Source organism: Muscardinus avellanarius (genome assembly GCF_963383645.1).
Source record: "Muscardinus avellanarius genome assembly, chromosome: 1".
NCBI classification, from domain to species: domain Eukaryota; kingdom Metazoa; phylum Chordata; class Mammalia; order Rodentia; family Gliridae; genus Muscardinus; species Muscardinus avellanarius.
Genome location: NC_137786.1, coordinates 234,819,164 through 234,834,694, shown reverse-complemented (window position 1 = coordinate 234,834,694; position 15,531 = coordinate 234,819,164). Strand labels below are relative to the sequence as shown.

At 48.7% G+C, this 15,531-nt stretch overlaps 1 protein-coding gene across 12 annotated transcripts in view; it reads right to left on the bottom strand.

Annotated features, from left to right (window-relative positions):
- PPP6R3 (protein phosphatase 6 regulatory subunit 3) overlaps positions 1 to 15,217 on the bottom strand; it is a gene marked incomplete at both ends in the record, with an annotated part of 72,748 nt that extends 57,531 nt beyond the window's left edge. For all 12 annotated transcript variants that reach the window (XM_080697790.1, XM_080697794.1, XM_080697795.1 and 9 more), the window contains 5 exons: positions 3,513 to 3,625; positions 5,491 to 5,556; positions 8,042 to 8,179; positions 10,436 to 10,622; positions 14,991 to 15,217. In XM_080697790.1, the coding sequence (XP_080553916.1) occupies positions 3,513 to 3,625; positions 5,491 to 5,556; positions 8,042 to 8,179; positions 10,436 to 10,622; positions 14,991 to 15,217 (731 nt within the window). The remainder of the gene's footprint in view (positions 1 to 3,512; positions 3,626 to 5,490; positions 5,557 to 8,041; positions 8,180 to 10,435; positions 10,623 to 14,990) is intronic.
- Positions 15,218 to 15,531: the final 314 nt, after the last annotated feature.

Sequence of the window (15,531 nt, the reverse complement as noted above, 5' to 3'; positions counted from 1 at the left end):
GACCTTGTTTCAAAACAAAACTCAAAAGGGCTGAGGTGTAGCTCAGAGGCAGAATGCCTCGAATCTAATCCCCAGTACTATGAAAACATGATGAATGGACGGAGTGATTGGGAGGACATCAACGAAACTCATGAAACCAAGGGTTCGAAGCCACTTAAGTTCTTTGCCATCCCTGAGGGGCAATGACACTTTGGTTTTGTTTTCTGTGGAGGTAGCCAGAGGAAGACTCACTCCTGTAAGCAAAACTAATGGGCTCAAGCAGAACCACACCTGCACATTCTAAGCTCAGCAGCAGCTGTTAAAAGACAGAGCCCAATCCCAGACAGCTGTCTGGCATTCTGACCTGCTGACTACCGCCAGGCATTCAGTTCGCTCAACTGAAGGCCGCTGGGGCGCACTACCGCTCCTTACCATCTCCTCAACCTCATCCCATTCCAAACTCGGGCAGTGCTGACCCAGCCAGGCATGGTGGAGGCTGAGATAGGCAGATCACGGGTTCATGGCCAGCCTCAGCTACATGGTGAGGCTCTTAGTAATTCAGCAAGACAATTTCCAAATAAATAAAAACTAGGTCTGGAGGTGTATTTGGAGGTAGAAGGCCTTTGGATTCAATCCCCAGCACTGCAACAATATATATTTTTAAAGTGTTAACCTATATTTCTATGTACATATATGATGTTTACATATAAATCGTACCAAATTTGTGGGCTGCTCCCCATTATAAATTTAGAACTAGGTAATTTGTTTGAATATTATGTATCATCAGTGGTTGGCTTTAAAAGGCCACTATTGCTATAATGACATTATTTATTAAGTCTGTAGATATTACATATTATATATTTGTCAAAAACACATGGATGCTATTATGATTAATAAAGGTTTTCTATCAAACACAGAATTCTTTTGTTGCTTATGGTTACTCTCACAACCAATGAACACTAAAAGAACTACCATAATGAGGAGCACGTCAGGCATCCAGAGGCTTTGCTTCTTACTTTCAAAAGCACCGTGGGGAGTACTGTTGAAAATGAAGCCTCTCAAGCCGGGCGTGGTGGTCACGCTCGCAATCTCACTACTCGGGAGGCTGAGACAGGAGGATCGGGGTTTGTGGCCAGCCGCAGCTACTTAGTGAGGCCCTCCGCCACTTAGTAAGACCTGCTTCAAAAAAAAGAACAAAAAAAAAATCGGGCTGGGGGTGTAGCTTAGAGGTTGAATGCCCCTGGGTTCCATCCCCAGCACCATAAATAAATAAATAAATAAAGTCTGGTCACTGATAAAATCTTCACTAAGTGCAGTGAAGGTTTTCTTTGGTGATAGCACATGGTCAATGACTCATCACGTCCATGTATTTGAAGACATTTACTTTAATATCAAAGGATATAAATCCTGAGCATATTCTTATCATAATTCCAGATATTACAGTTGCCTGACCCAGGACTACACACAGCTTGAAGTATAAAGCAAGCAGAGGCAGGGACTCGGGCGGCGCTGCGCACATACTGGTCACACATAGATCTGCGTGGGGGAGGGCTGGGGCTGCCCGGGAGAACCTGGATCTATGGAGCAGCCTACGCGTCCCCGTCCGGGCTGGCCCGCACTCATCGCTCAGCACACGCGTCGCCAATTAACAGTCAAAACGTAGAGCCTGAGCCAGGCATGGTGGCACGGGATCGCAGCTCGCAGCCAGCCTCAGCTACTTAGTGAGGCCCATTGCAACTCAGTGAGACCCCGTTTTAAAATGAAGAATAAAAAATAAAACTAGTGGTGTAGCTCCGAGAAGGCCCCCTGGGTTCCATCCCTAGTACTGCAAAAATAAAAATGGAAAAGAAAAAGAAAAGAAAAAGTAAAAAAAGAAACATAGAGCCAGGCACAGTAGTGCACTCTTATAATCCAAGTTCTTGGGAGGCTGAGACAGGAGGATCGCAAGTTCGCATCCAGCCTCAGCTACCTCGTGAGGCCCTCGGCAACTTAGTGAGACCCTGCTTCAAAATAAAAAATAAGATAAAGTTGGGAGTGTAGCTCAGAGGTAGAATGCCTGAGTTCACTCAGTACCACCATAAAAAAAAAAAAAAAAAAAAAAACACCAAAATGTCTTGACATATTCTAAGTATAAAAGACACTGGATTTCAAGACTTTCATACAAAATACTTAAACTATATGAGGCTTTTATTTCTCGTGGACAGCTAATATTCAACATTTGTGTGCGTGTTGTGGGGCGGTCTTCGGGATGGAACCCAGGGGCTGTCTACCTCCAAGTTACACCCATCTATTTTTATTGCTTATTTGGAAACAGGGTCTCACTAAGTTTCGGAGGGCCTCACTAAGTTGCTGAGATTGATGGTAGACCTGCGATCCTCCTGTCTCAGCCTCCCAAGTACTGAGACGACAAGTGCGCACCACCACACCCAGGATTACTCAACATTCTTAACCTACTCAAGGTAGTGTATGCATACCATATAATAATTACTGGACTGTATAGTCCAGATACTTTTCTACTTAGCAGCTGCTAATCTCCTGTGGCTTTGTTACCTTGGAGGAATGTACTACTTTCTTATTTTTCAACAGATGCTGGAATACATAACTTTGTTCCTCACAAGATAAGTTTAAAACAAGCTAGAGCCAGGCGTGGTGGCACATGCTTATAATCTAGTACTTGGGAGGCCGAGACAGGAGAAGCACGGGTTCAAGGCCAGCCCAAGGAACTTTGTGAGACCCTGTTTCAAAATAAAAAATAAACAATAGAGCCAGAAGTGTAGCTTGAGGCAGAATGACCACGAGCTCCATCCCCAGTTCCATACACACACAAAAAGGAACTAAAATAAACTATATGCTAAACTATATACTAAAATAAACTATAAACTAAAAAGGAGTGACAAAAATTAAGAATAATGCAGCTAGAAACTGAAGTGAAAATGCTATCATACTTCATACTAACCGTGTATGCTCACCCCAATTCGTCATCCAAAATGGGGAAATGTCTGGTTTTTCTCTATTAAAATGACTTTCTAGCCAGGCGTGGTAGTGTAGACCTGTACTTCAAAGTACTAGGGAGTCTGAGACAGGAGAATCACAAATTTGAGGCCAGCCTCAGGGACTTAGCAAGAATCTGAGCAACCTAGCAAGACTGTTTCAAAATGAAATATAAAAAGGGCTGGGGAGCGTAACTTCCAGGTAGAACAGCCCTAGATTCAGCCTCCGGTACTGGGCCAAATGCACGCCCATATAACTAAAATGGGTACATTGCTGCGTGCACGAGACGAGTCTCCATCTGAAGCCCCTCGCGGATGGGCGGTGACAAACACCACTTGGCGTGGCTCTGCAGGCTCCTTCGCTGGACCGAAGGTCTTCCTGTCAGTGCCCACCTGCCGGGGACCCTAGAAGGAGAGGCGGGCTCTCTCCTCACCAGCCCCAGGTGTTTCCAGATCAGACCCCACACTTCACTTACCGGTCTCTCACCAGTAACACATCAAAACAGCAACAATGAGAATGCCAGAAGAGAGTTTGAAACGTACTTTTCGAGAGCGGCGAGCAGGGGGTCAGGCTCTGCACTGCTCTGAACTTGCAGCATCTGGTCTCTGCTCAGGCGGACAATTTCACAGAGTGACTGTGAGGCATTTGAGTGCCGCTGAAGGGAAAAAGGACAATTAGCTAGAATCTGTCACAAGTTAACCTTATAAATAAAAGGGGGCTAGAGGGATTGCTTGAAAATCAGAAACTAACACCGGCCATAAGCTTCAGTGGGCAAAAAAGCAAGCTCAAAGAAGCACCACAGGTGTTTAATCGTGCCAGGCTCATGAGACTCACTACATAATTCCGTACAGTGTATCTTACCATGTGCAGGAGATGATTCAAGTTCTCACAAGAAGAAATTTCTAGGATTAAATACTAAAACAGATTCCCCCGAATATACTTTTATCAGCAGATGCACACAGTAGTTTTTAAAACTAAAAAGAACAAACACCCAGAAAGACACCGAGGAGTGCCGGCACGGTCTCCTGGTGGGCACGTTCTCCTCACAGGGCCGGCACCTCACACCCACGCGGCCATGTTCTCTGGAGTGTGAAACTGAGCTGAGCCCAGAGACTGGGCCACGTGCGCCCGGTACAGGAAGAACTGCACACTCCAGCGAGAGGGTGACACATGGGATATCCAAACCCCCTGGCTGGAGTCTGAAGCCTAAAACCTGAGTATTTTAACTGGTCAGTATAACTTAACGTGTGATTTCTAACAACGCAAAACCAACAGGTCTGCCCAAAGGTGCTGAGATCCACAATCCTCTCTTCGAAGACCTTGGTGCAGAAGGAAGCCTCTCCTTTGTCAGCGTCTCCTGACTAGGCTCTGCAGACAGGTCTAGTGTCCTGTTCAGCAATCAGGCTCTGCTCAGGGCCGTGGGCCTGGCGAGGAGGAGCGGCCCTGTTCAGGAAGGGACCGAGGATGGGAAGGCTCTGCGAGCACCACGCTCCCACACACTGAGCGGCCATTCACAAGTGCTCCTGCGGCAGCCAAGCTCCCACTCGAGGCTGGAGAACGCCGCATCCCACCAGCCCAGAGCTCCTCCCAGGCAGGAGGCCTTGCACCTGAGCACTCCCTCAGCACCCAGCAGAGCCCAACACTGGGCATCTGAGGGTCAAATGCTGCATGGGCCCCGGAGGGAATGGGGAGGAAGCCACATCCCTTTTACAACCCTGCTTTACATAAACCCTGCTATGGGGAACAAATGTCCTCCAGCTCCACACTAGTCTTCTACTCTGCTTGTCTATGATGCTCTCTCTCCAATCCAATCTGCAACCTAGAGGCATACGAGACCTTGGGCTACACAGCCCCCGCCCCACACTTAAAACAGCTCCCTCCTGGACGTGGGGCTGAAGCACATGGAACTGTCTTCAGAAGACAGTGGTTGGCTCAGGGCAGGTGCTCAAGGCCTGACTGGTACTTGAGGTGGTGGTCTCGCAGGCCCAAGACACACCCTGTGTCGCTGCAGGCAGCCTCAGCACAGGCTCCATGTCATCGCCACCCCACTCATTAGCATCCAGGGCCACGGCCAGAACCGCGGGAGCCAGCAGGCCAGGCTGGGGAGAAGCAGGCAAGCCGCGCAGGGCACTGTGGGACGAGGGTGCTGTGCTGCCTTCCAGGTCTTGGCCAGACCGAGGCAAAGGGACACAGAGTGGCCACACTGCTTGGGCTACAGACCAGGAAAAGGAGAAAGACGTGTGGGCAGAGGCGTAGCTAAGGCGGCACGTTCAGCATGAAATCACCAGCTCTGGAAAGGAGGCAGAGCTAGAACCAGCGGGCCTCACGTTTCTGGAAAATTTCTGGCTAGAAGTAAAATATAATGTGGTCTAGAAAATGAACCACTCGAGAGCACCAGATTGTGCTGTCGTGTTCTTTTCTCTGATCACCTTCACCTATGAACGTATGTCCTGTACTCAAAACATTGCTTGCTTTTTTTTTTTTTTTTTAAGCAAATTTAGTTCAGAACAGAGAACTTACATCTTCTTCTTGCGATGGATGAACTATTTCCACAAGCCTCTGGATAATGTTCTCCTCATTTAACCACTGTAAAACACATGGCAGAAAAAATCATAGCAAGGCGTGTTTCTGGTTCAAGCCCCAGTGAAGATTAACAAACCTGAAGACACCCAACACATTTTAAGTAGAATGTTCCAAGTTTCTCTGGGCTTTGACACCACAGAAAATTGAAAGTCCCCTGAGGAAAATGCCAGGAAATATATTAACAGTGACCAAAGGTCCCCAGACTGCAATACCACATACTAAATCCACACCCCATCTTCTCAGCCCCGAGGTAACACGGGGTCAGTGAGCACAGTCTGTGCTTTGGCAACAGGCAGGGAATCGGGGGCAGGGGAGTGGGCATGAAGCTGGAAAGCACACTCCAAACGTACAGAATTGAGAATACTTAGCATCAAACCTTGGGTAAGGAAACACAGGGAAATGAAAGGGGACTTTGAGATTCTAAAGCCAGTCCTGTGTAGGAATGTGGCAGCTGGGGAGGGCAGCTGTCAGGTAAGCAGAGTTCACCTGCCCTGTCGATGCTGGCAGAATTATTATTCTCAATCTCTATCTGAAATGCCCAGAATGAGAACATCAAAGGATTAGAGTAAGAAAAAATAACAAACCCAGCTGGCTGAATATTGGTTCCATAATGAACTGAAACACCACAATACACAAGGCAGCTCACTCCCTAGAAAGGCCACTTACAGAAAAAATCCCAAAGCTTAAAGAAAGACCGGAAGGGGAGAGGTAACGCAATTTGCTAAAAGCACAGAGAATAAACCCTGGTGCCATGTCTGGCTTCTTCAGCGGCGTATCAATTCGGTAAAGGTGCAAACAAGAGTTATAGGTGGGGCCCAACTTACTTTAAAATCTACTTTAAAGTGTGCATATGAATCACCCAGAAATCTTGCTAAAATGCAGATCTCGTTCAGCAGGTCGGAGGTAAGACCTGAGCTTATGGAGTCCTGCGAAGCTCACGGGTGAAGTCTGGGGCCACACAGAGAATGATAGCAAACACCTGAATGTGTGTGTGGTGGGGGAGGAACTCTATGGGTGGTAACTCCTCAGTCCTGCAGCCCTGACCTCTCCACAGCTATTCTCAAGCACGTCCATCTCAAGCCCACTCAGGACCAATCCCTACTGTGGGTCCCCAGAGTCCAAGCAAGACACTCAACCTACGCCTTCATTAACCATCTTTCACTTTCTCCTTTGGAAATAAACCCTAAAACTCAACCCAGAAATGGCCAAGAGCACAAATCCAGGTCATGAGAGCACTAAATAAGTCTGCCCTATAATAATCCACACATAGAGATGAATCTCCTGAGTTCTCTTTGGTGATCTTTCCCAGAATCCTAAACCCCTCCTGAGAAGAGACACCCAAAAAGAAGCAGGTGTCAATTGAAGTCCCAGGACCGCCACGAGGAGCACTCAGCCAGCTTCCCCGTGATGACGGCAGTGCCTGGGTCACCTCACCAGATCTCACTCTGACCACAGCTCACCACTGTCAGTATGCCCTGCACTGACCACACCTGGGAGACCTCCTTCTCATGGGCCCTCCTGTTAGCATATTTAGCAAATCTCATTTCCAATGTAATAAGTTTTATGTTTCCAGCATGACTATTAAGAGATGGAATGAATTCAGGAGTGGCTGGCTCCAGAAGGCAGAGAAGGGGGGAAAAATAAACAAGAAAGGAAAAACCAAAGAGAAGCGAAGGCACAGCTAAAAGCCCAGGAGAAACTTTCAGCCAGGCATGTGGCTCACACTTGTAATCCCAGTACTTGAGAGGCGGAAACAGAAGGATCCCAGATTTGCAGCCAGCCTCAGATACTTAGTGAGGCCCTCCACAACTTAGTGAGACTCTGTTTCAAAAGAAAGAATAAAAAAATAGGGCTGGGGTATAGCTTGGAGGTAGCATGCCCCTGGGTTCAACCCCCAGTACTGCAAACCAACCAACAAGCAAGCCCATTTTGCAGGTTACTATCGCCCCTTCACTTGCCGGCCCAATTCCACCTAAAACATCTACCTACCTATCCAAGAGGCACACACTCTGTAACACCATCTGCCCCCGCTTTAAACGTCTCTCTCCATGTGACCTCGATTTTCCTTATCCAACGCTCCCAGATCCGCCTTTGAACCTGCCTTTCACAGGCAGCCCGAGCATCCTTTGGGAAAGCTCAGAGCATCTCTGGTGAGAGTCAGAGCTCCCAAACTTCCCACTTCTACTCGCCACCGGGCCCTGCTTTATGACAAACCCTCGATCTACTGTACGTCACCATCCCCCAAAAAAGCAAAGCAACAAAGAACTGCTCCCAGCACAGCCTAGGCAAATCAAAAACCGAGGCATGTGCACGTCCTGAATCCTACTCCTGCCAATCCTGAATCTCTCCTTTCCTCAAGTAAATCCCTCCCTGTCCCCAAGACTCCGGAAAACCCTCTGCTCCAACCTAACCCCCCCCCTGCAGCAATGCAGCCTGGTGGCCCCCGCCCAGAACCGCAGCCCAGGACGACAGGCAGGATTCTACTCACATTCAGCACATCCTGTCTGGGCTGTGGAGGCTCGATGCACGTCAGAAGCCTGAGCAACAAGTCCATGATAGCAGACGTTCCTATATGCTTTATAATGAGGTCTACAAAATCCCGCTTCTTCTTTAAGAATTCCACAATCTAGAGGAGAAATCAAAAACGGAAAGTCATGTATCTCGGGAAAAGTTTTAAATCCTGACTACCACCCCTCCAAAATCCCACCAGTACTTCAAGCTGAGGAAAGACAATTGCTAAATTAGCAATTAGCTATCAAATCAAAAAGTATAGCTAATATTTGAAAAATTCTTAGGGGGAAAAAACCTCCCAAACTCATCCCCTGATAAAAAATACAACATAATAGGATCTTTTATTTCTATTCATTTTCATTGTTAATTCTCAAAGAATGGGGATCAAATATTTAACATCTATAAAGAGCAAAAAACACCATTTCATAGTTACAATTCCATTAGACTTAATATTCAAATGCAGAATATTCAAAATCCTAATTATATTCTAGAAAAGTGGGAGAGAAAAGTCAAAATGCAGAGACTTCTCCTCTGCAGTAACCAACTCGTCTGCTGCATAAGGTGAGTTGGACTTCCTCCAGCGGCCCTGGCACAGGGCAGGCGGCCAGTGAAGAGCTCACAGGAGCAGCCTCCGAGGGCGGAACGGGAATAGAAACGAGGCCTCCACCAGGAGAGAGGGCGCCGCAGGTCCGCACAACCCACTGCCCGCTGCCCGCCTGCACACCCCACCGAGCATCCCAGGAGCACGCCCGTCAGTCTCCCTGATCCCTGGGAGGTGGGATTGGCTAGCCCAAGATGAGAGACGGGTGGGGGAAGTCCATTCGAGATCTAAAACATGGTTGTTCCGGGACTTAAATACTGATCTAGCTGTATGCTGTAAAAGCCGCAGGCCTTCCACAATCTCACATAAAGAAGCCCAGTAGCTGGAGATGACTGCAACTGCTTCACACAATCAGGTGTAAATATACAGGGTTAACCCTCACAGTGCTTCTCTAGTGCGACATAAACCTTCAAGAAATTCCATAGTAGCTGGGCGTGGTGGCGCACGCTTGTAATCCCAGCCTTTGGGAGGCTGAGACACGAGGATCGTGGTTCCAGGCCAGCCTCAGCTATTTAGTGAGGCCTTCTGCAACTTAGTGAGACCCTGTTTCAAAATGAAGAATAAAAATAGATCTGGGGGAGTAGCTTGGAGGTAGAATGTCCCTGGGTTCCATCCCCAGTATGGCAAAAATAAAACAAATTAAAAAAATACAACACTAACCCACTTTACCTTGGCATAAGACAAAGCACGCCGAGCCCAAACAGTGCCAGTCCCTCCACACGTGCTCGTGCCGGCCGGGTCGCTGCAGCCTATGCTGCACGGCCTCCCAGGGTCTGCAGGCTGACCACCCTCACCCCGTGCCCCGCGCTCCTGCCGCACCACTAAGCCTGTCAGTTTCTACCTGAGCACCTGCAGCCCTACTTGATCCTTGGTGTCCATCCCTGTAACAGACTACAACCTCCACTCAGCAGGTCCTTCTTACACCAACAGCCACCAGAGGAACAGTTCTCAAATTTTACCATGCATGAGAAATGGAAGGCTTGATTAAAAACAAAACAAAACAAAACAAAACAGATTCCTGGGCCCAAACTCCAGGGTTCCTAATTCTGTGGGTCTGGGGTGGGACTAAGAACTTGCATTGCTAACAAACTCTCAGGTGATGCCGATGCTGCTGGTCCAGGGACCAAGTACAGAACCGCTGCATATATGAGATAATTGGGTAATTAAATCCCAGAGTACGTGTCAATGAGGCAGAGAGGGGGAGAAAAAGGGAGGAGGTGGGAAAAGGAGAGGGGAGGGGAGGAGGTGGCGGCGGCACTACTGGATAGAAACTTCAGGGCTTCATATGTGTATGACCATCTGCAACCAAAGATCTTGAGCTAAATAACGTTTTTTAAAGAATCAAAATAGAATCATCACTTGCATGGACCAGTCATTAGCTGCCTTTGTAGGGAAGCTTCATCTGTGTCGTCACTGTGGAAACCAAGCAGAGCAACGACGTGGTCCCCCAGGGTGCTGCTCACATACTTATTCCTTTAACTACAAGCCACGAGGCCACTGCACAAGAATATCAGTGTCCTCGGGCTTCCAAGTGCTCGTCAAAAGAGAAAACCAAAGTACGTCAACAATTTGAGATTGGAGGTTTCAGAAATATTCATGGATGTATAAGTAAACGTTAAGTCAGTGCGAGCACAGAGTGTTTAAGGTTTAAGACGTGTTTTCCTGTAGAGCCTAGACTCCAGGCAAGCCCAGGACACTAAAGCAACATGACTGGGAATCATTTCAGGGCTGATCAGCCCAAATACTTACCTTTCAGAAAATACTATTTACCTGTTCTGGTTTTCTGCTGATCAGAATACTTAGCACCTTGCTGAAGAAACTGGCAAGTAGTGGGTTCAAGGGGGGGTCGTTTAGGAGGAAGCTATATAATTTCATTAGCAAGGACTCGTCTTCTCCCAGCCTGTCGTTCATCTGGGAGACATCAGCAGTGAGCAGCTCACAGGACACGTTTGGGTACCTAGAGAACAGGGATCACGTCACCGTCTGGATCGACACGACGTAAGATAAAGTGAAAGACACATTGGGAGGCTTCTAAAGTTTGAGAAAACAAAATTATCTGTTGGGAAGCAGAATATCATTTGCTATTCTGTCCAACCCTAGATTAAAATGAATTTTCTACTTTGTCTAAAAATTTGCTTTTCAACCAAGTTTTAATAAGAAGGCATTTTCCCCACACCTAGGACTAAAGAGCCAGGGGAGGCCGTGCTGCAGGGGGTGAGCCTCCGCAGCCCGTGCTGCAGGGGGTGAGCCTCCGCAGCCGGCCGGCGCAGGGCCAAGGCAAAGCCGCCGGCACACCACCGGCAGCCCGCTGTGGCACGGGAGCAACACAACTTACCACTGTGGGGCCACTGGCTTCCAGGGAACTGCACTGCGCACGGCGCTAGCCGCGGCCGGCACGCTGCAGGGACCTGGACCGGCCACTCTATTCTCAGATGGGTTGTAAATGGTACTGCAAAGTTTTTTTTTCAAGTTATCAAGGGCTCTTAGAAGACTACTGACGGGGGAAATGAGGCATGAGTTACCAACCAGGGAAGCTGTACACCAAAAACCATGCTCTCCATGAGAGCCAGCCCTCCAAGACGCCCAGCCAGCCCATGCCAACCTCTCTGATGTCATGGGGGACACGCCCACAGAAAGCACGTGACCCTGGCTCACACGCTCCCGTGGCTTCAGCAAGGCCTCGCCCCTCTGCGCACGCGCTCTGAAGTCCAGGCCATGGCTTCATCTTCCCCATTCACTCCTTCCTCCACCAAGTGCCTCCTGCCTGTCTCTAGGAGTCACAGCTTAGACTCTGACCCAGGCCCCGGTGCCAGCTGGGTGCCAGGAGCGGCGAGCTCACACTGGCGCGGACGTGGGGCGACAGGGGCCAAAGCAGCCGCAAGGGGAGCCGCGGGGGATGCGGCCCGGCGCCGAGGGTCTCGACAGACCACAGAGCACGGCGGGGCGGGACAGCCCAAATGAGCCCTGCAGGCTGGAGGCGGGCAGGGACCACGGCGTGGCAGACAGGTGCGTGGGCACAAGGCTCTCCGCACCACACAGCTATCTTCTATAGGGTATGGCTCTTAAGTCTCCACTTTGGTAACACAGGCACCCCAAGATGCCAGGACATACCTCCTGTAAAGTAACCACCGTCCCAAGGAGAGAGTGCCTGTGCTACCAGTTAAAGCTACAGGAGCCGCACTCCCAGGCTCAGGGCCTATCTCCACCACTTACAAGCTGTATAATCGTGGGCAAGGTACTTAACCTCTCTGGGCCTCAGTTTTAGATTTGTAATATTTAGGCAGCGGTCCTATGGAGGAAGGGCAATATATGCAAAACACTGGGAAGGACTGGAGTTAGTGGTCACTGAATGACAGCTGTTCGCATTTCTCTTTTATTTTGTGGTAGCGAGGACTGAACCCAGGGTTCTCAATGAGCTATACACACAGCCCTTTTTAAAACTTATTTTATTTTTTGGTATGGGGGTTGAACCTGACTCCCCTCAGCCTCCACCCCCTGCGTTTTTCCTGTTTTATTTTGAAATAGGATCTTGCTAAGTAGCTGAGACTGGCCCTGAACCTGCAATCCTTCCTTCTTTCTCAGCCTCCCAAGTACCAGGATTACAGGAATGTGCCACCATGCCTGGCTACTTGTTATTTTGAAACAAGATCTTACTAAGTTGCCCAGGCTGGCCTCAAGCCTGTAATCCCCCTGCCTCAGTCAAGGACTGGAACTACAGGCAAGCAGTGCCTCCTGCCAGTACTGGCTGCCGTGTGCCTGGACAGTGCTTGCCCGGCACCCCCACGGCGCCCTCCTGCCCCAGCCAAAGGGCCCCTTCCTAGGACGGCTCTCCTGGAGCCCCTCCCACACGTGGCAGCCCAGCTTCACCCTGCTTTGTTTCCTCCGGAAGACTTCCTTAACAACCGGGAGGCTCGGTCAGGCTCACCTCACACAGCCTCCATCCCACTATCCCCAAACTAGAAAGCCCTGAGCTTTCCTAGGCGCCTAGAGTCAATCCTGATTCTGCAAAGGTTTCAGATCCCACCTGCAAACGCCCTCCGCTAATCCACAGGCTCCATCACCCGCGCACAATGTGCACTGCGGCGGCTCTGCTCGGGCCACTCAAGTCACGCTCCTCCCTAGGGTCCATCCAGAACACCCAGGAAGCGGTGTCCAGGGAGCCTCGACCAGCAAGAAAGCACAGGGGCGCGGCAGGACCACCCACCGAGGTTCCCAGTCTCCTGAGTGGCAACCAGTGGAGGGGTGGAGCACCATTTCTCCTTGGTAAGATGAGCACTTCGGGAAGGTCGGCCTGCTCCGCTTGTTGCACTTGAGGGAGCACAGCAAGAAGGTAAGCCGCCTGCCCACGTCCCCAGAGCGTGAAGAGAAGGCGCCACCCCTCTGGGGGCCCGGGGAGCCCTGCTCTGGGGTCCAGACCACGACACCTTCCACGGGGATACGCCCCCATTCGGGCAGCACCTACCGTGTGCTGGGTCCCTGTGGAGGGAATGCCGGAGCAGCGGCGCGTGCATCTTTTGAGGGATGGGAACATGCTCCTATTACTATTACTGGATATTTTTTCCTTTTTAAAAAAATTTTTTTGCAGGCCGGGCCAGGTGGTGCACGCTTGTAATCCCCGCGCTTGGGAGGGAGAGACAGGAGGATCGCGCAGGTGCGGCTGGCTTAGGAGACCCTGTTTCCAAATAAAAATGTAAAAATAGGCCTGGGAGTGTAGCCCGGAGGTAGAAGGGCTTCCAGGAACCCCAGTACCACCAAAAAAAAAAAAAAAAAAACCAGAGAAAAACTTTTTTTGCTGGGTGTGGTGGCGCACGCTTGTAATCCCAGCACTTGGGAGGCTGAGATAGGAGGATCGCACAGGTTCAAAGCCAGCCTCAGCTACTTAGTGATATAAGTAAGATATAAAATAGGTCTGGGAGTATAGCCTGTAGGTAAAAAAAAAAAAAAAAAAAAAAAGACCTGGGTTCCACCCCCAGTACCACCAAAAAAATTTTTTTTATTTTTGTGGTACTATGAATTGAACCCAGGGGAATTCCACCTATCCTACCTCTGAGCTACGCCCCCAGCCTTGTTTAACCATCTACTTTGAAACACAATCTCACTAAGTTGCTGAGGCTGATCTCAAACCTGTGATTAACCTGCCTCAGTCTCATAAATTCTGGGATTAAGGCAGGCGCCTGGCCCTTTCTTCTTTGTTGTTTTATTTTATTTTTTGTGGTACTGAGGGTTGAACATAGGAGTGTTCCACCTCTGAGCTGCAGCCCTGACCCTTGTGTTTTTGAAACAGGGCCTCCCTAGGTTGCTGTGAGCCTTGCTGTACTGATGAGGCTGACCTCAAACCTGCGCAACTCCTGCCTCAGCTTCCCAAGAACTGGGATTACAGGCTCGCGCCACCACGCCTGGCTTTTTTTTTAAGGTGTTCATCTGAATGGAAGCTTTCACTGAGTGCTAGCTGTCAATCTTAATGGCTGGCAGAGAACAGGACATCCTTGACCACCACCAATTTGAAAACATTAGTATTATTTCCCTCACAGCAAAATCGTCCCTCCAAGAAGAAAAGAACAGATATCTGAATAGAGGGTCAGCCTAGGGGAAGGACAAAGGGAAAACTACTAAAAGGCCACAATGCTCCCTGCTCCGTGAAGCTTCTGGGACGCACCACCAATGACTTCTTGTCTCTATTTTCAGGGTTGGAGGGAGCCAACTACTTTAAGAGAGCTGGACACGGAGAAGTAACTAAAACCCTAACACTTAACGTACCTAGGAAGTTCTTAGAGGGCTTCCAAGGGTACAAAGCAATGGCAATATATTAAAAGCGATGGTGATGAAGGGTTCTGTTGCCCTGTGTTGTTCTGTTTGTAAGCATTTTAAACTAGTAATGAGTACATAAACCCACTGCAGTTATCCACGGTGTTACCTATTTAAATATAGCATTGCTAATAATGTTCACCAAGACCCGTGCCCTGATTTCCAGTCACAAGAGGTCGGCGTTCATTGTATCAGCAATGCTCTTCACAGCCCAAGCTTCAGCGCAGACTGGCCACGCAGCCTTGGGCGTCACTGAGTCTGACTTGCTCTCCGTGAAGGAGAACTGTCTTACTTATTAAGGGATGGTCATCACTGTCTACAAAGCACACTGCCCTTCCACAAAGCCTTCTGGACCTCTGAGATTCACTGGACTTGCTCCAGGACGGGCAAGTGCCCCACTGAGCCGTCCCTGCTGACCATCGTGACCTGCGACGGCTCCAGAGGACCCTCAGACAGCACGAGCTGCGATCTACCCGCTTCACTTTAGCCCCACCCTAGAGAAGATGGAATTTTTTCTTACTTGTATCTGATCTTTTCGTCCATGTCTTGAGGTGGTTCTTCTATAATGAACGAGACTAAGTCTTCCAGACATTCTGCTTTTAACAGAAATTCTATAAGTTTGCGGTTCTGAGCTTTACATTCCTGTAAAACATCTTCCTCATCCATTAATTCCTTCAGTGTTACATCTTCTCTTTCTAGAAGTGTGTCTATGTGGGATGATGAGTGAAGATCAAATTTCCAGAACATGCTGGTCTAAACAAAATGCAGAGAGTATTTCATAAAATGTCAACTTCACGTATTAACTTTCCATAATTCAAATTTCAGTTGGGTATTATCATCTAAAATGCCAACCTGGCTCACATATAAGTAAAATAAGTTATATATTGAACCTATAACATTTTTTTATTAAGTAACCCTGGCAAGATGTTTTTTCCTTCTCAGAAAATAAATTTTATTGGTTAAAAAATATTGACTTAAAAATGCTCAAAGCTAAAACCTGGGACGACTTTAACCTGCACAATAATTCAACCACACTTTGCTAAGAATTTATGTTGGGAAAG